General features: G+C 41.5%; 1 protein-coding gene across 1 annotated transcript in view; it reads left to right on the forward strand.

Moving 5' to 3' along the window:
• The first annotated feature begins 272 nt into the window (after positions 1-272).
• Positions 273-20,463, forward strand: part of COG7 (component of oligomeric golgi complex 7) — a 36,749-nt gene continuing 16,558 nt past the window's right edge. Inside the window, exons 1-7 of the mRNA XM_075179532.1 lie at positions 273-425; positions 1,154-1,333; positions 1,417-1,565; positions 1,643-1,759; positions 2,416-2,584; positions 13,884-13,966; positions 19,009-19,131. Of these exons, the coding sequence (XP_075035633.1) occupies positions 1,168-1,333; positions 1,417-1,565; positions 1,643-1,759; positions 2,416-2,584; positions 13,884-13,966; positions 19,009-19,131 (807 nt within the window). The 5' untranslated portion in view covers positions 273-425; positions 1,154-1,167. The remainder of the gene's footprint in view (positions 426-1,153; positions 1,334-1,416; positions 1,566-1,642; positions 1,760-2,415; positions 2,585-13,883; positions 13,967-19,008; positions 19,132-20,463) is intronic.

The raw sequence follows: 20,463 nt of genomic DNA on the forward strand, positions 1-20,463 counted from the left end.
GCATTTTACATAGTTACTAAGAATGATGCACAGAACACATAACATTATATAATAGAAGATCATGTACGCTGCAGTCATATGCAGCATAGATGAATAAAGATACTTCTTGATAGAAAAACAAGGTTGCAAGATATTGGAAACGTGTTGCTTCAATGTGCAAGAGTCTACCTCCTAGTTAGAAGTAACCTACCCCTCCAGATGGGTGCAGGGTGCAGCTAGTCTGCTTCAGCTGCCACTTACACAAAGCTCGGAACGAAAAGTTCCAAGTCCATGTTTCTGAGGGACGCGTAAACCGAGTGGACCTAGAAGTGACGTCACGCGTCGTGTCACCATGGTTCCCGTGGCCAACCCGGAACTGTAGCCGTGGCTGTGTTACTGAGAGCCGGTGGGTAGGGGGAAGTGTTCGGTGCGGGCCTGCGCTGCCGGTAGGTATCCAGAAGAGGGCGCTGTGCAGACAAATATAATTATTTTATAATACCTGTCACCTTGTAGCTCAACAACTGTTGAGAACTACAAGTCCCAGCAGAGTGTGCTGGGACTTGTAGTTTCACAACTCCTTCACACCACAGGTTGCTTAAGCCTACATGGCAATCAAGTCGTACATTGTTCCAATTTTATGTATACCAGTGATTTAGGCTAATGTAAGTCTTCCATGGTGTAATTATTTTAAGCTAGTTAGTTAGAGATGTGCAATTAATTGCAGTGCGACATAAGATATTGGCACTGATAAATTATACAGTAATACATACAGTAATAATGTTATCTACTTAATGATAATCATCTTTATCTCATTGTAAAAAAAATAAGAATTATGATATATATATATATATATATATATATATATATATAAATATAAATATAGAGTAGTGCGCTATAGGTCAATGACAGTTTCGATCAAAGTATAGTATATTGTGTTAAGCTACCTAAAGCAATGACTCTTGCAGGTAATGTTTTGAGAATTACAGCATGATTCAAAAAGCTGCTTAAGTATAGCAATATTCGTGTTGTTTTGGACACTTGACTTAATAAGCCATTGCTTGACACAATGATTTGTTTTTTTTCGCTTTCCAGATTTGATTTCAATATGTTGTGTTATTTATGAGGTGCAATCTTCCCTGTTTTTGCACGTTATGTGTGCTTGCTTTCTCCACAGGCCATTCATGTACAATGGACTTCTCGAGGTTTCTAGCGGATGACTTTGAGGTGAAGGAGTGGGTGAATACTGCATTTAAGTCTGTGCAGAAAGATGCCCCAGGGAAAGTGGATGCACATGCTGCAACCTTAGTGATGAAACTGCAGTTATTTATCCAGGAGGTGAACAACTCGGTTGAAGGTATTAAGGATTTGATTTTACTCAAAGAAATCTCCTTCTTATTTGTGTGGAAGTGCGTGAGTGACAGTCATGTTTTCACACAGAGAGTAGCCACCAGGCCCTGCAGAACATGCCGAGGGTGCTCCGTGACGTGGAGGCTCTGAAGCAGGAAGCCACTTTTTTGAAGGAGCAAATGATTCTTGTTAAAGAAGACATCAAGAAGTTTGAGCAGGATACAGCGCAGTCTATGCAGGTGAGCAGCTACGTCACAAATACAGATTCAGGCAGAAACTATTTTTGTTTCTCCTGACATGACTGTTCCCTGTCCAGGTCCTAGTGGAGATGGATAAAGTAAAGTCTCGCATGCAGCTGGCTGCAGAGTCCCTTCAGGAAGCTGATAAGTGGAGTACGCTTAGTGCAGACATTGAGGAAACCCTTAAATCACAGGTAGGGTCATTATCATGTTTTGCACTTGGCGCTTGCCCGATTCTGTATATTTGTACATCATCATCATCATTTATATAGCGCCACTGATTCCGCAGCGCTGTACAGAGAACTCATTCACATCAGTCCCTGCCCCATTGGAGCTTACAGTCTAAATTCCCTAACACACACACACACACACACACACACACTCACTAGGGTCAATTTTGATAGCAGCCAATTAACCTATCAGTATGTTGGAGTGTGGGAGGAAACCAGAGGAAACCCACGCAAACACGGGGAGAACATACAAACTCCACACAGATAAGGCCATGGTCAGGAATTGAACTCATGACTCCAGCACTGTGAGGCAGAATTGCTAACCACTTAGCCACCGTGCTGCCCCTAACACTCTGCCCACATATGTCACATAGTTCTTTTAGTGTGTGTTCCATGATGGAATACACACTGTCCATGAACTCAAAACACACTTGGATATAAGTATTACTGCATACAAGCAACTTGATTCTAATTGAAGCCTGGAACACATCTGGTCCTTGGCTGCTATATCAGGTTAAACAGTCTGTGAAAATGCCTCTATGAAGCATATAATATAATTTGACGTTTGTGTGAGGTGAAATTAAGAATTTCAGATATATTAAATGATTTCTCTTTAACAGAACATCACTGTAATTTCTGAGAAGCTGACCAGCATGCAGGTAAGTCTTGCAATGCTGGTGGATACTCCAGATTACTCAGAGAAATGTGTGTACCTGGAGGCTCTAAAGAATCGATTGGAAGCTATGTGCAGCCCCCAGATAGTTGCAGCTTTCAATAGTCAATCTACAGGTAAGAAAACAGTATGTTTATTGTGGCTTACATGTTTTTCCATTAAAATACCATATGTTAAGGGCTAAAACTTATGTTAATAACTACAATTTATGGACCAGACGCACACACATTTTTTCACTTTATATTCATTTAGACAAATTAAATGTCTTTGTAATTATGTTTTTACAGATTTTCCAATACAGCTAGTAACAACTTAGTTTAGGTTATGCAGTTAGTAATGTTACTCTGATGACATCTCCTAAGAACTCACCCACACGAGCGGTTTCTCTAGCTGTGTTCTAAATCGTAAACAACTTTAGAAACCCGTTGGGGAAGTAGAACAGAGATTCACTTGATTCATATGCCGCGCAGCTTCTGCTGCCCACATGGCCTGTAGCGATATTCATGGCTCAGTGATTGCTGCAAGAAAGTAGGGTGTGCATCACGGTGAGCTGCAGAGGGGGCGCAGGATAGAGATCAGTGGACCTGTGTGCTATGTAATTTCCCAAATACATTTTCTGAGCTGTGTTCTTTTTGGAACACAACTTGAGAAACTGCTAATGCAAATTAACCATTTATTCCTTGCTTGAATAGATAATGACTCTTAGATGAGTTGGAGGAGGTTACTCATTGGTTAAAGAATGAAGATAAAGAAAAATGTTTAACCACCCCTGACTGCTTACTATATATTAAATGGCGTCTCTGACTTCATTGAAGCCTGAACTGCCATTTATTAATAGCATAGAAGGATGGCAGTGATTTAGAAGCCTCTCTCCTACAGGTACTGGTACAGGTCTGTCAGCAATAACTTGCAGGCTGCCGTGAAAATGAACCACATGAGACGTTTAGAATGTTGAGTGATCAGTGGTTTCTTTATTAAAAGCCAAAGTACAGATGGATTCATCATAGAGCATTGTGACATAGAGACCCCGTGCCATTTTAAGATAACTCTCCCTCTGAAACCTTCATTGCAGGGGTTATATACCTTTACAACAAATATGGACTTGTGTAGTACAGTCTTAAACTTTAGCCTGCATTGAAAAAAAAAAAAGAGAGAGATGCACAGTACACGAAAATATTACTTTGCAGGACAAATACAAAGAACAAACAAATGACACCTTGCAGAACTTGTATTAAACACAACACATCTGTTCTCTTGAGAACTGAAGTGAGAGACAAATGATGGTGTTGTATACTCTCACTACTTGTTGTACTCTTTCTGGATAGCCTTGTTAGTTACTTACACACTCTTCACACATCTCCATGTGCGGTTTTCACCAACACACACTCCAGTCCTTCTTACTACTTGTATGTATGTTGCAAATCTTGTGTTTTTTCATAGTTGCTACAGTCGGTCAGGGCACCTCTCTCTGTCATTGTGCTGCTGTTTTTTTTTATTTTGTCATTGCTACTACTTGCGTGTCTGCTCACTCTGTTGCTATTATGCATGCTAATTTTTCTTTGTTGTTAATACTTGTGTGCTGCTTTAGCTGCTTCTGTGTGTAGTTAAGTGGCTTTCTGTGTTTGTAATACAGAGAGCACATTGATCGTCGTTAGAGGTGCAGAGAGAGATGAAGCTCTTTGCTTTGGCTTCTAAAGGCATCCCTAACATGTTCATGTGTGTGCTATGTTGTAATTGCACATGTGATCTCACTCAACATATCAATCATCATCAGTTATTTATATAGCGCCACTGATTCCGCAGCGCTGTACAGAGAACTCATTCACATCAGTCCCTGCCCCATTGGAGCTTACAGTCTAAATTCCCTAACATACACACTCAGACAGACAGAGAGACTAAGGTCAATTTGATAGCAGACAATTAACCTACCAGTATGTTTTTGGAGTGTGGGAGGAAACCGGAGCACCCGGAGCAAACACTGGGAGAACATACAAACTCCACACAGATAAGGCCATGGTCAGGAATTGAGCTCCTGACCCCAGCGCTGTAAGGCAGAAGAGCTAACCACTTAGCCACCGTGTTGCCCATAACTGTACGGTGTTTCATCAATTATTATTTAATATCAATGCGTGTATGCAGATGTTAACACTGACATGCTGATCGCATGTGCACCAATTTATGTCTTGGAAGAGTCACGATGTCAGCACAGTCATTGTTGGTGAATGCATATGCATGTATTACATTCTACCTTTAAAAGAAATAGTACTTGTTCAGTTTAACCCTTATCATTCCGTTAACACTTATAGGTCCCTTCTCTTTTTATAGCATTACACTTATTTGAACTCTTAAGTGTAGAGTGTGGTTATTACTCTTCATTTTCCTTTTGCAAAGCTAGACAAATTATATTTACTTGGCACTTTTCATGTGCATGACAAGTCCCACTCATCCTTAACACTGAAAGGGTTAATTGGATAGACCCCTGAGTCAAAACACCAGTGTTTAGATTCATCACACACTTGGTACAGAAGACTTGTTTGAGTGAAGCGCTGTAGTCTTTGTGAAATGAGTTGTGTTCGTCTCTAAGCTCTGTGTAAAACAGCTGATACGTTTCCTTTCCTTTAGTCTCACTGACCTGTACGTGGAAAGACTTGACACTTTTGATTAGAGATTACAGTAGTCCAGAACAAGTTACGAGCAGGCAAAGATACTGGCGGAGATTATGGAAATCTCATAGGTCTCCCCATTAATATTTCATGAGAGTTCAGTACAGTCTATCTGTAAGTGATCGATCACATGCTCATTAGACCCATAGACTATGCATCAGGAAATTTGCACCCTGCTTTTTGCACATGTCAAGATATTTCTTATTTCTATATTCCTAGAGCTTTAGATGTTTCTCTTGTTACTAGTCTTGTGAACTGCTTACCCCTATCTATGTTTATTCCTGACAATATCCCGCACCTAGCTATAAACTCTTGTGCCTGCTAAGTACATACAAACAATTACCAAAACCTATTCAAAGGTACTTGGATGAAATCAATTTGAAGACTTACAAATGGGCGTCAAGGCGGAGATTGTGTCGCTTGTGTCTTTTGAGACTTTCCAACGTGGTTAGCCTGACATATCGGATACGTCTGACAATACCACATGTGAATCCCCGTACAAACCAGTCCTGCCTTTATAGAATAAATCATCCTTCGTTTGCACAAGTGTGCCATCCCAGGGCGAACACAGGCAAATTGTTGGAAACTGCGGAAATAGGATCTTTGGAGCCACCAGGTGACTGGTGATTTCCAGAGAATGTCAGGTTGCAATTTACAACCTAAAGCCCGAAATGTAGCCTTTCCAGACTAAAGGGGTTTTGTACTGCAAGATCCTCTAAAGTAGCTTAAATAGAATTGGGCTGAACTGCCAACAAATGTGTGTTCTATTACAAGACCCCAGACAGTGCCATTATCTTAGCAGAATCTTAGCCTGCCAAATTATTTTCTTGTAAGAGAGGTGTGAGCTGCACTTTTGATGATGGCTATCTTAGACCATAGCATCTAGTAACTGGTCTACAAAAGGACCATTTCAATCAGTAAGTAGGCCTCCAGACGTAAAGTAGTCTGATTGTTTCTAGAGCTCACCATACTCTAAAACAGCTGAAGACCTTACGCTCTGACACGTCTGCTGAGTAGATTGAGGTAGGTAGCCACTCCTGACTACTTTGTGCTGGGGACAAACGGCATAACCAGAAACAAGGACACCACCTTCATTTCTTAGGCAAGACCCATCAGCATAGAAAATAATTTTAGTATTGTGTAGTGGTATGTTTTTAGGATCCATCTGTGGTGAGGTGAGAGGTGACTTGAATGCATTCACAACCACTCTACTCAACTGGAGAAGGAAGCTGTGAGGTAGGGTGGGGCACAAATCCTTTGGAATTGACAAAATCATCCACATCTTTCTACAAGATCTGGAAAAAGAGGGCAGGACTTTCACAATAGTTCTGTGGTATTCTACTCCAGGGACAGGGGCGGCTGGGCAGCATCCTCTACTTCTCAGCGTGGTCATGCAGTATCTGGCTGCAGAGTTACTAGGTATGACACCGTCCATTCACCTGTCGGTGTAGTAAAGGTCCACACACTCCTGATTGGTGAATGGTTGGAGCTATACACCAATCAGAGTGCCCCAATAGAGATAAACTGCCCCCCCCCCTCAAAGCAAAATTTAGATATATGCCCCTGCTCTAGGTGTATTGTTGACTGTATGTGAATGCATAAAAACTGTTAGGGTGAGCTAGTAATTCTCTCTCTCGACGCAGAAAAGGCCTTCGATAGGTTGCACTGGGGGTTTATGCAGCAGGTCCTTCTCCGCTTTGGGCTGAAAGATAGATTTTTGAACGGGATCATGGCCCTTTATAGTGACCCCACGGCTAGAGTACTCCGTAATGGTTTTCTCTCTGATCATTTTAAGAATTCGAATGGCACCAGACAAGGGTGCCCCCTTTCGCCCCTAATTTTCATTTTAGCAATAGAGCCTCTAGCCCAAGCTATTAGACAGGCCAAGTCCTTTCCTGGGGTTACAGTCAACCAGACGGTCCACAAGCTGTGTCTTTTTTGCAGATGACATCTTACTATTTGTAACTGACCCGGAGACCTCGCTGCCGCCCGTCCATGTTATACTTGATAAATTTAGTGGGGCATCTTACTATAAATTGAATACCACTAAATCTGATGCGTTACCTATCAATCTTCTGCCATCTAAAGTGTCGAGTCTTAGGGCTCTCTTCCCTTACTCTTGGAAGTCTGAGGCGCTCCATTATTTGGGTATTCAGATTACTCCCTCGATAAACAACATTGTAGACCTTAACTTTGTGTCTCTGATTTCCCTAATACTTACCTTGACTAAGTCATGGATGTGCGGCGAGGTCTCCTGGCTAGGTAGGCTGGCGGCCTTTAAGATGATGATTTTGCCGAAGCTAATGTATCTGTTCTGTACGTTACCATTGCACTTACCAAAACCTATACTTGACAAGTTACACTCTATCATGTGCTCATACATTTGGAAGAACAAACCTCCACGCATAGCTAGTGTTCGTATGTCTTTAACTAGACAAAGAGGCGATCTTGCTCTCCCAGACCTGGCTAGATACCATATGGCTTGCCTTCTGGCCCAGCTTAGAGACTGGTCTCTCCCCCCCCCAATACAAAGCCATGGGTAGATTTGGAAAGGGCTCGCAATCCCCATTTCCCCTTGCAGGATCTACTCTGGCTGCCTAGACGGTGGCGCCCTCCTTGTGGGTCCCTGTCCCGGCTAGCCAGTGACTCGTTGAGGGCCTGGGATAAGTTGATTGAGAACTCACCTACCATATCTCTTCCCACTAAGAACCTGTCATTGAGAGCTTTGGCTAAATTGATCCCGGATGTAAATCTGTCCCTGTGGATAGCGAATGGCATGGTAGTCCTAGGATCATTATTTGATGACCAGGGGTTGATGTCTTTCACGCAAATTCAACACCAATTCCATATACCTGCGAGAGATTTTTACAAATATCTACAAATCAGGCATTGGATATCCTCCCTCTCGAGATATAATCTCACTCTACAGGCCCTCCCAGCCCCACTCCTCTCGAAACTTACGAAAGGAAACAATAGAGCTGGGATCACCTTCTGGTACGGATTCTCCTCCCCGGAGCCAATAGCCAAGAGTTCTAATCAACTCCAGTGGGAATCAGATCTCCAGATAACCCTCACAGAGGACCAGTGGCAGGCAGTCTATGTAAATGCTTTTCGCATGTCCAAATGTTTAAACCACACTGAAATGTTCATCAAGCTAGTTAATAGACTTTACCTGACCCCCTCTAGAATTCATAAAATGTAGCCCTCCCAGTCTAAGCTGTGCTGGAGACAATGCTCGTTGGTCGGGGATTTGCTTCATATCTTTTGGACATGCCCGGTTTTGCCCTCTTTCTGGGCTCAGGTATTTGACTTAGCTAAGAGAGTGACCAGATTAGATCTTCCTCAGACCCCCGAGATTGCCCTTCTCCAGGTATATCCGTCTCATGTCCCGAGACAGGCCTGTTATGTGTTTAATCATATACTTATTGCCGCCAGAGCCGCCATAGCCCAGGCATGGAGAGCACCGCTCCCCCCCTCTCTGTCAAAGGTAATTACCAAAGTCCAGTATGCGTTTGAAATGGAAACACTAGATGTCCCTTATTCAATGAGACCATCTTCCCCTTTGATGAAATGGTTTGAATGGCATGTCTACGTGACTGACGGGGGTGGGGCTCCAGTAAATAATCCTTCTTCACCTCCCCCTGCTGATGGTGGTTCTTTGTCAATAGTTGCGCCCTGATTGAGTGTTTAAGTTGGGTCTTCCAAGACCTAGACCAGGTCTGGTGAGTTAGTTTAAAGTTCCACAGTAGACTGAATACTATATATTGTACACTGTCTGTAACTTGCAAATGCTGTATTGGTGTGTTCGAACTCCACCCCCCCCTTCCCCCTCCCTCTTTTTTTTCTGTACCCTCCATTTACTTAAAAAATCTCAATAAAAACAATTGATGATAAAAAAAAAAAAAAAAACTGTTGGGGTTAGCTAGAATACTAAATAAATTAGAGGTCCACAAGCGTAAAATATTTAGCTACTGAGGGAATGCTGGAAATAATGGTTACTAGGTTAGCTGCTACCACATTATTGATAGCTTGGACAATCCTGTAGGGGCTCTTACCTGGCTTCTTAGTTGGAAGAATATGTGAGTTACAGGTATTTGGTGTGGGAACTCGTAGAACAGTGAGGAGCTTCTGATTCTCAGGATCTAGTTAGTACTGTTGGGTCATGGGTTCAATTTCCGACCAGGGCCCTATCCGTGTGGAATTTGTATGTTCTCCCCATGCTTGTGTGGGCTTCCTACAGGTGCTCTGGTTTCCTCCCTTACTGTAAAGACATATATGGTAGGTTAATTGGCTTCTGTAGAAATTAACCTTAGTGTGTGTCCGTATGGTAGCAATTATAGATTGCAAGATCCAATGGGACAAGATCTAATGTGAAGGATTAAATATTCTCAGTACAGTGCTTTTTAATTTGTAGGGCACTATATAACTGTTATAATATAAAACAAATACTGTTGTTGTGGACAGGGTGGGAAAGTGTTAGGATAATAATCAGTCTGTTATGTCTGAAGATGAGGTCATTTCCAATTGCCCGCTTCTCTTCTGAAATGGCATACTCTAAAATCTGTTGCAAAATCTGCCCCCCCCCCCCCCCTCTGCTGTGTGTCTACACCTTCCTCTTTCTCCTCTACTCTGCATGGAAAGACTTTGCATTTGCATAGCCATGAGCGTCATTTAGCAGCTGCCTTTTCAGATTTTGAATATTCGTGCAATGTGTGGCTGTATTTACAACTCATTAAGGAACATCTCCTGCCAACCTACAGCAATAGTTTTAAATTGGGCCTGGACAGGGAATGAAAGACCATTCACAAAATCCACAACTACCATCAACATCTATTTATATAGCGCCAGCAGATTCCGTAGCACTTTACAGCTATAGCCTGAAAGCCACAAGGCATCGAATCTTCAGTTTCAAGTTTCTCAAAAAGATTTCTCTCAATCTCTCAAAATAATCCGCTACTAAATCTGCCTTGTCTTCTTTACAAGCATTTATCTTGGATCAGTTTGCCATTGCAAGAATGATTTGCTTTACTGCTGTTAAGAGCATAAACGCTGCAGACAGACAATTTATCTCTGTACCTGTTCGTGGCCAATCTACCCTTCTACACAATTTTTCATTAGCCTTGGATGGAAAGGCTGTTCTTGGCAATTCAAAAATGTCTGGGGGTTGTAAAACCCAAATATAAAGTCCACTTTCACTGCACACTTTTCTGTTTTCTGTGTGACAGCCCTTTAACTATGTGCATAAGATCAGTTGCTGACCACGGGATGTGAACTATTTGAGGCTGATCACCTCCTAGGGGGTGAAAATTGTATGTTTGAACCTCTCTATTGTTAGATTGCCCGCTTACATGTGAAAAGTTGTTATTTTGAGGACATGAGATTTTAGGGCAGTGATGGGCAACCCTCAGAGTCTTCTCTTGCGTCCCCAACCTCATTCTTGTTTTATAGCCAAATTTGTTTTATAGCTTGTATCCCTTTTTTAACGTGCCTGCTGTCATGTTATTACAGATAGGTATCTCTTTCATAGGGCAGCACAGTGGCTCAGTGGTTAGCACTTCTGCCTAGCAGAACTGGGCACATGAGTTCAATTCCCGACCATGACCTTATCTGTGTGGAGTTTTTATGTTCATCCCGTGTTTGGGTGGGTTTCCGCCGGGTGCTCCGGTTTCCTCCCACACTCCAAAAACATACTGGTAGGTTAATTGGATGCTAACAAATTGACCCTAGTCTGTGTGTGTGTGTGTGTGTGTGTGTGTCTGTATGTGTGTGTGTGTGTGTTAGGGAATTTAGACTGTAAGCTCCAATGGGGCAGGGACTGATGTGAGTGAGTTCTCTGTACAGTACTGCGGCATTAGTGGCGCTATATAAATAAATGGTAATAATAATAATGGTAATTGATTAAATGCATTGTTATTACTGAGATTAAGGGTAATGTGTGGCCCTTTTGACAGTCCATGGGGGCTCCTGAAGTATATCACTGTTTTAGGGTCTGTACACACCACATTTTTCACTAATGAGGGAGGTGAACAAATGTGAATTCTAGTACCAAAGTGAGCGGGCAAAGGAGGAATCTAGTGACATTGTTTGTGTTGTGGTTGTTGTATGGTAGATTAGGTAGATACAGTTGGGGTGTCTGGACTTATTGTATTTGTAATGTGATAGTTTGTGCAGCGCTGAATGATGGCTCTTGTCCTCCTACTGCTCCAACCTCTACATTATAAGACAGAGGCGGTAGTGATATCACAGGAGGTCCTCAGTTGGGTGCAGAGTTTGAGTGTATTCCGTTGACACTGGATTTATAGGAGTTAAGGAGGATATAGGTTGTACAGATTGTTGGAGAGTAATGGCCTGTTTTATGTCTTGAATTAAAAGGGGAATGGATTACAGTTTTCTCTGTTTATAAACCCATGGCAAACATAGTGTCAATTTTCCTTTCACACATTGACTCCTCATATTATGTGCATTCATCCTATATATTTATTACCATTGCCTTATATAACACCAGCATGCAGCATATCATAACTAGGAACAAACAGCGATAAAACAAGACATGGGCACTAACATAGAGGTAAGGGGGCCCTGTTTAAAATTTACAGGAAAATAGGAGTTTAATACACAAGGTTAATCGACACATATTGCATTTTCGTCCAGCCAGATTGCAATAAGAAAAAGTGCTTAGTGGGCTTTATGATCCAGTCACACAGCAGTATTGTCCTTTGGGTTGGGTGGTTGTATGAGCATAGAAAGAGAATACATAGACATTTTGGGGTATATTTACTAAACTGCGGGTTTAAAAAGTTGAGATGTTGCCTATAGCAACCGATTAGATTCTAGCTGTCATTATGCGGAATATACTAAATAAATGACAGCTAGAATCTGATTGGTTGCAATAGGCAACATCTCCTCTTTTTCAAACCCGCTTAGTAAATCTAGCCCTTTGAGTGAATTGTGTAGAGGGGCGGTACCCGTGTAAAATAACCTAGAAAGATTGAGAAGGTAGTTCGGGAACTGGATAAATATTGTTTTTGCAGTGTCTTGTATGAGATACCTGCTTATTCTGGCGGTGTATGTTACAGGCTATGCATATAGATTGGAATTGGGTAACAGTTCTGAGTCAAGGATGACAGGCAGCGAGTTTCTCAGCAACAGAAATAGAGATGTCTGGTACGTAGCTTCTGTTGACTGGTGGGAAGATTATTAGCTCAGTTTTTGAATATTGAGTTTGCGGGGGCGAAAGGGAGTTTAGGATGAAATGGGAGAAAGATATTCAGAAACGCAGCCCAACACAGGTCCAGACAGATATATTTGGGCGTCATCCATATAGAGGTGATACTGAAATCCAAAGGAACTTATTAGTTTTCCAAGAGAAATCTAGATAGAGAAGAGCTGAGTGCTTAGGGCTGAGCCTTGTGTGACTCCAGCTGTTGGAGAGTGCGCAGAGGAAGTGGATCCAGAGAAACGAATCCCGAAGGAGCGGTTTGATAAGGAAGATGAGAACCAGAATAGGACAGTGTCTTGAACACCTAGGGAATGCAGCATTTTATATGAATATTATTCAAGAGAAGAAGCGCAAATGTAGTTCAGTTTGACACTTACACAGCCATTCAAACACCGAAGGTAGAAAAAATACAATATAATAATTTATTTACTGTTAACATTAATTGCATATAAAGCCCACCATCTAATAAACATCGTATAAATAAGCAATAAACACTGGTGAATGTGCCAAATGAATGCAATAGGAACTGCAATAGCCTTTTTGTTAAAATTGGGAATGATTATGTCTCCGAGGACCTATCTCAATGTAAATTAGCCTTAGGGATCGCCCCCTAGTATGTTGAGTAGTCATTGCATTTTATTTATAGCTATAATTTACTTTTTGTTGTTGTTCAGATAGTCACCCACTGGCCGCAAATACTCATTTCCCAGCTGTAGGGAGTACTTCTCCAGCTTTGTTGTATGACACTTATTATTTAGCATATGGGAGGAATGCATGCAACTGTAGCACGTGTTATGTTTCCTATTGAGTATCAGGGCAATCCTAGTGTATCTCACTGTTTGTGCACTAGGGGGTGCTGTTGCACTTAATAAAATTGACACTTGAGCACTTTTCTTCATGTGCAGAAGTGACTTTAGCCAAAGATCTTTATGATGTTTTCAGTTCTGAAATGTATTTAATTTTTTTGCTTTACTTCTTCATGATCTTTTATGTTAAGCTGTGTATTGTGTACACAATTACTGCACATAAGTCAAATGACACATTCTTTATGTATGAGGACCACTGAAATCTGAAGGAGCCTGTTTGTCTAGTTAGATTCAGGGGATAACTCGCTAGCAGCTTGGGAACAGTGCATTTAGCCTTCCCCCCCTCCTCACCAAGACTCATTGTTTAAATAGTATCAAAGGACAATGTTCCCCTTCCCACTTCAAGGAGATATGTCATCTAGTAATGTGAAACTGTTATATTGTAAAACCTGAAATCCGCTTGTGAATGTATTACAAATATAACCTTATGACAAAAAAATGACACTTTGTACAGTTCATAAAACTTACAACGTGCGCAGCCGTGATGTTCCTCCGCATCGCGGCTAATTGAATATGCCCCAAAGTATCCAAAAATACAACAAATGTTTTTCCTCCAGTTTTGTTACCTGTTTAATTTGTTTATTATCTTATTATTCACAATCAAAGTGTCTACATGTTGATGATAACTGTACTCTTGTTTCTCCCACTGTCTCTCTTACTCTCACAGACCAGGCTAAAATGTTCGTGAAGGTATTCAGCGAAATTGACAGGATGCCGCAGTTGCTGGCGTACTATTACAAATGTCACAAGGTACAAATACGAAATGAAATGATTTACTTTCTTCCTGCATCCATCTTCACCTAGATTTCTATTCTTCTTCATCTGGAGCAGCAGACTGGTTAGCATTGCTGCTTCTCAGCGCTGGGGTCATGGGTTAGATTCCAACCAGGGCCCTATCTGCATGGAGTTTGTATGCTCTCCCTGTGTTTGTGTGGGTTTCCTCCGGGCGCTCCGGTTTTCTCCGTTAGTCCAAATCACACTGGTAGGTTAATTGGCTGTGACAGAATGGACCCGTGTGTGTGTTAGGGAATATAGACCGTACGCTCCAGTGGGGCAGGGGCTGATGTCCGTGGTTGAGTGTTCTCTGTTTTCTCTGATTGACGCTATAGAAATATGTAAACAATAGTAATAAATCAATCATTTAACCACCCTCCACCCTTTAACTGTCGGTAACTGCAGATATGCCATCTGGTATTTGCTTTGGCATCCTGACATAAAGTAGCTTCTTACAATACTTCACATTAACAATCTGCAGCAAAGCCATAAGATAATTCCCTAGGATTAACTGACCCCCTTGATGATTGTGCCCCCCTCTCCCCCCGATCACTCTGTAAGATAGAGATGTTGTGTTGCTGCCTCAGTGGTCTCTAGCGTGTGTTAGTGTGAGCTTGGGAGGCACGGTATAGGTATCAATTATCCCTAGTTATCCTCCACCATACAAATGGTAGGCTTATGGTCAGTGTTTCCTAATGCACCGCTTGTAAAACAGATTAAAAAGAACCAGCCCTTAAAGACTACTGGTAATTGTAAAGCGCTACGGAGTTTGCTGGCGCTATATAAATAAATGTTGATGATGATGATGATAATTAAATGTATTGTTTAATGTTGAATGATATCACCAACCATCTTCATCTTTTAGTGGTTGAACTCTATGTTCCAATACACTTAGCTTTACTTACATTTTTATTTCACCAAAGACTGATTAGAGTCTGCAGACATAGTTACAAATATGTTCCTGGGCTTTGATATTATGTTTTACACAATAGCACAGTGTTTATGTAGTAAAATCACTCTATCTACAGAGATAGATATTTTATGATAGACTAACACTACTGCAGGCTTTGAAAACTTTTTGATAGATTTCTAAAAAGGAAAAGTTGATGTAGATTCTAGTTTTCATTGTCTAGAATGCACTAGATAATCTCATTGGCTGCTCCGCTTTTCCTTTTTAAAAGCTTTAGTACATCTCCCTCTTAGGCTTAAAGAACTACTAAATTGAAAATACATATTGCCTATTGAAGGACACTGCAGAGTGACGGGTCTGGAATGGATGATAACAGAGGACTATAGCTTGCATTTAGTTGCAGCACAAATATAATATCACTTAACTTATGCCAAGTTGTAGGAACATTTTAATGTACAGAGTTGCCAGCTGTACGTAGTTCCCTAGGATATTTCATGGCATTGATGATTTGTCTCTTGAAATTTTCGTTCACCTCTGTGTTCCTAGTTTATTAATATTGAACCCTTTAAGCTGTTCTGTGGATTGAATGGACCTCATTGATGTCATTGGTTCGTAGTCAATTAATAGGCTTCTCAGTATGCTAGGTTCCACCAGAAAAATGGCTGCCTCCAGTGTGTTGGTGACAATTACACTTTAAATAGAACTGAGGCCAATTTATTGTGAAAAGTGAAACTTGCTTGACATTACCAAACCAAAACTTGTAGGCATCTCTTAGACATGAATATACTTTAGTCCTATACATATGTCATTTCTTAGTAGTATGTCCCTTATTATCATGGCTGTGTTGCCTAATTGTAACAAAAAGTCAGATCTTGGACAACACCTATTCCATCTACCTATTACTAACAGTTGCATCATAATTTGATTAAGATTACTGCAACAAAGAATGGTCATCAGCCCTGCGCAGTGTGGGATAACTGGCTCTTGCTGGTTACCCTTATCAGCAGTGACATGCAGTGTTCTTTTGCTCGACTAGGAAAGTGGCCCAGTTTTTTGGAGGTGTGGTGTAACCTCTAAGTCTTCAGTACAACTGTACAGTACCATAGCAAAGGAAGCCTCGGTGACGCATCTCACCTCCGTGCCAAATGCAGAGGTGTGTGCTGTTACTGTGACCGTTTCATTGCTAAGGTGGACATCATTTAAAAGGGTTTCATACCATTGCCGGTAACTCTGAAAGCTCCTCTTATCCATGTTTCACAACCAAGATTCTCTATAAAACACTGGGTACATTTCCTTTCCTGTGTGGTAAGAACATGACCTAACGCTCTTGAATGCAGTCCAATAGGGTGAAGAATTCCGTAACAGCCAAGATAGAACATGTAGGCATTCCAATATGAGTGCAGTATAGCAGAAACCTACTAATAATTAATAGTCAATAATAATAATAAGAGTAGTTTGTGTTATGTTCAGATATTTCACCATTTAAAAATGTATTTGCACAGTTTCAAATCTTACTTCTATTGTATCAGAATTGTGCAGAATTGAACCCTCTGGCCGTAGAGCCAACACCCATCATTAATCGGAAGAATAATTTCCCCTTTTTTATTCCACTCAAAACAAATTCATTATTATTTCATTTATTGCCGGTAATTTGAAACCTCTTTCATTATAAAGCAGAAGAATGTCCATTGAATCGAATTGCCATTATAATTTTTTTTTATCACAGTCCAAAAACACTGGATTCAAATCAGAACGCGAAATCACATGATTTCCGTGTTTAAAAAGAGTACCAACTTTTGCGTAGTTCCAATCGTATTCAAATTCACACACTTCCTAAGATACGTTATTATCGGGGTAGAAATACGCTCTGTCTAAAGAGGGCAGACTTTCCGTAAGGGCAGACACACACAGGGTGAACTATTTTTTTTAGGAGCAATAGCACTATATTTATTACATTTACACTTAATTCATCAGAACGCATATAACTTTTATATGATCAAAACTTAAAACAACAACTGGTAACAAAATAAAAACAAACCAACTAACTAAGCAAAAAAACATTGACATGACTCCTATTTGAATATAATTATTTTTTTAAATAATCCATATATTTGAGGTTTGTTTTTAAATTTCATCTATTATTTTAATATAAATAAATAAATCTTCAATGGGTATAGTCCATACAGTGATTATTGAAAATAAGTCTTCAAAGCGTACAGGTGGTATGTGCTGGCTACGGATACACATGCGTGAAGGGTAATAAACTGACAATGCCATGTTGGTCATCACTATCATACGGCATTTACACCTGCCCTGTAGCAGGAGCAGAAGATACGGCTGTAAACATCTGTACTGTACAGAACAATGTAATATAACAAAAAGCCCTGTCGGTGTGTTTGCTAGCAGTAACGTGTTGATGGAAAGGTCTTGTACAGGACTGCTGTAGTATACCCTTCCACAATAACAAGGACTGCACTGCTGGTCTGTGGGGTTTAGAGTCCTATTACATTGCGCCCTTGTCCCATTATAGGCCACATTGCACCATCTATTTATTTGGTGCTCCTACCCCATTTAATGTATATGCTTAAACCATTTAATTCCCCCTATATCCTACCTGTTATGAAAGTGTGCTTAGTTTAAAGGAGAACTTCACCTTCACAGTCCCCAAACTAGAAGAACTGGGAAGGTCCCATACACAGGACCTGTGCAGTTCAGGAGGTCCCCATTAGTACTGGTAACTCGTATCTCCTTCCTAGCTTACAGCCGGAGGCGTTGGTAACTAGTAACTCCCTTCCTAGCTTACAGCCGGACGAGTTGGTAACTCGTATCTCCTTCCTAGCTTACAGCCAGAGGCGTTGGTAACTAGTAACTCCCTTCCTAGCTTACAGCCGGACGAGTTGGTAACTCGTATCTCCTTCCTAGCTTACAGCCAGAGGAGTTGGTAACTAGTAACTTCCTTCCTAGCTTACAGCCGGAGGAGTTGGTAACTCGTATCTCCTTCCTAGCTTACAGCCAGAGGAGTTGGTAACTCGTATCTCCTTCCTAGCTTACAGCCAGAGGAGTTGGTAACTAGTAACTCCCTTCCTAGCTTACAGCCAGAGGAGTTGGTAACTCGTATCTCCTTCCTAGCTTACAGCCAGAGGAGTTGGTAACTAGTAACTCCCTTCCTAGCTTACAGCCGCAGGAGTTGGTAACTCGTATCTCCTTCCTAGCTTACAGCCAGAGGAGTTGGTAACTAGTAACTCCCTTCCTAGCTTACAGCCAAAGGAGTTGGTAACTCGTATCTCCTTCCTAGCTTACAGCCAGAGGAGTTGGTAACTAGTAACTCCCTTCCTAGCTTACAGCCAGAGGAGTTGGTAACTAGTAACTCCCTTCCTAGCTTACAGCCGCAGGAGTTGGTAACTCGTATCTCCTTCCTAGCTTACAGCCAGAGGAGTTGGTAACTAGTAACTCCCTTCCTAGCTTACAGCCAGAGGAGTTGGTAACTCGTATCTCCTTCCTAGCTTACAGCCAGAGGAGTTGGTAACTCGTATCTCCTTCCTAGCTTACAGCCAGAGGAGTTGGTAACTCGTATCTCCTTCCTAGCTTACAGCCGGAGGAGTTGGTAACTCGTATCTCCTTCCTAGCTTACAGCCAGAGGAGTTGGTAACTTCGTATCTCCTTCCTAGCTTACAGCCGGAGGAGTTGGTAACTCGTTACTCCCTTACTAGCTTACAGCCGGAGGAGTTGGTAACTCGTAACTCCTTCCTAGCTTACAGCCAGAGGAGTTGGTAACTTGTAACTCCCTTCCTAGCTTACAGCCGGAGGATTTGGAAAGCAAACGCGCAGGGTATTGGTTGTTTGGATGCCGATGGAGCTGTTTAGATGGCCCAGCAGCTTCCATTTAACATCTACCAACCTATTACTTGCCTCTTTGAGACCTATCCCGGCCGTTAGCCAGGAGGAGTTGCAGGGACCAGGTGAATAGGTTTTGAACTTTGGACCTTAGAGTAGAAGAAGGGAGTTGCTGGGAAATATGGCTATGGGGTGTAGTTATCTTTTAATAATAGATCTGGTTTAGATTTCTGTTATATCCTAACTTGGTTGTCATTTCTGTCCTTACCATTAGGTGCAGCTGGTGTCGGTGTGGCAGGAACTTTGCCAGAGTGAGATGTCCCTGGACCGGCAGCTGACGGAGTTCTATGACACCTTGCTGAGCGCGTGGCACACACAGCTGCAGTGGGTCTCCCAGGTACCTACAGCGTCAGTCCTCACACACACATGCTCTTTATAGAATGAACAGCAACACCACCACTGGTCAACCCAGTCCTTATTCAGATCAGACACATTGTGTTCACAGGTAGTACTCAGTGGTCAGTACAATACAAATAATCTTAATTTATCTGTATAATCACCTTTCATTAATGTGAGTGAAAGCTGCCATATTGGCTGATTAACTGAACTATATGGCATTTTGCCCCCAATGGTACAGTACTTTTTAGTGGCCAATTTAACATGAACAATAGAACAAATCTTGTTTCACACAGCAAGAATGTTCTATAAACATATATTGTTTTTAAAGAGGACCAGACATTATTAAATTGATGCCTGAACATATATTAGCACCGTGTATTCATGTGTGTATCACTGTCCGGTGCATTTTGTCCTTTTACATTGTGCCAACAGTGTGACACCAGGAAAGTTCTCTCTTTCACCAGCTGCTTGTTGCTATGACACGTTACTGTGATTTGGAGGTGGTAGGGGGTTACTGTGATTTGGAGGAGGTAGGGGGTTACTGTGATTTGGAGGAGGTAGGGGGTTACTGTGATTTGGAGGAGGTAGGGGGTTACTGTGATTTGGAGGAGGTAGGGGGTCGAGTTCAAGAGTGGCCTGTGAGGGTCAAATAAAGTTCATTTGGTGCCTGCTAAGACGAGAGGTACTAGTGAAGAGTTTGAGAACAGGGTTCTGCTACTTTGGGAAAGGGTTAAATGTAAAATCAACATGTCTAGGTGGCTCTGTTTTAACTTTCATCCTATGTAAAGGTCAATCGAATTTGGTGCTAGGTAAAATGTTTGCAAAACCAAAAGCCACAAAAAGTTATTAGAGCAAATAAACTGTAAGCAAATAGAAAAAGAATTTTGAGGTTAGTCTTGCGGGAAGTGGATTATGATGGAAATGTACATGCAGCCGTCATGAGTCTTGCTTCACTGCTCAACTTATCCCAGTACTTCTTGATGGGACCAATTGATAAGTTTTATGACCTGGCCTCTGGGCTCCGGCCGTTTGATCCAACTGCTCTAATTGATTGTTATGTTCCCATGACCCACTCGTTCTGCATCTCATTACTTTACATCACCACTTAAAGGGAAAAGGACTACAGTATTTAAACCTCATACACTGTAAAGTTAGAGCTCTTTTTTTTTTTTTTACTGATAAATGTCTGTCGGGCAGCACCACAATTCATGTTTATGGTCACGTTACTTTGTATGAAAATGTCTTTTTCTTTTCTAAAAGATTGCTATTTGCATTGAAAGAATGTAAGGCAGATATACATCTCCTTTGTCCTTCAGCAATTTTATAAGGC

The sequence above is a fragment of the Mixophyes fleayi genome, chromosome 7 (assembly GCF_038048845.1).
Source record: "Mixophyes fleayi isolate aMixFle1 chromosome 7, aMixFle1.hap1, whole genome shotgun sequence".
NCBI classification, from domain to species: Eukaryota; Metazoa; Chordata; class Amphibia; order Anura; family Limnodynastidae; genus Mixophyes; species Mixophyes fleayi.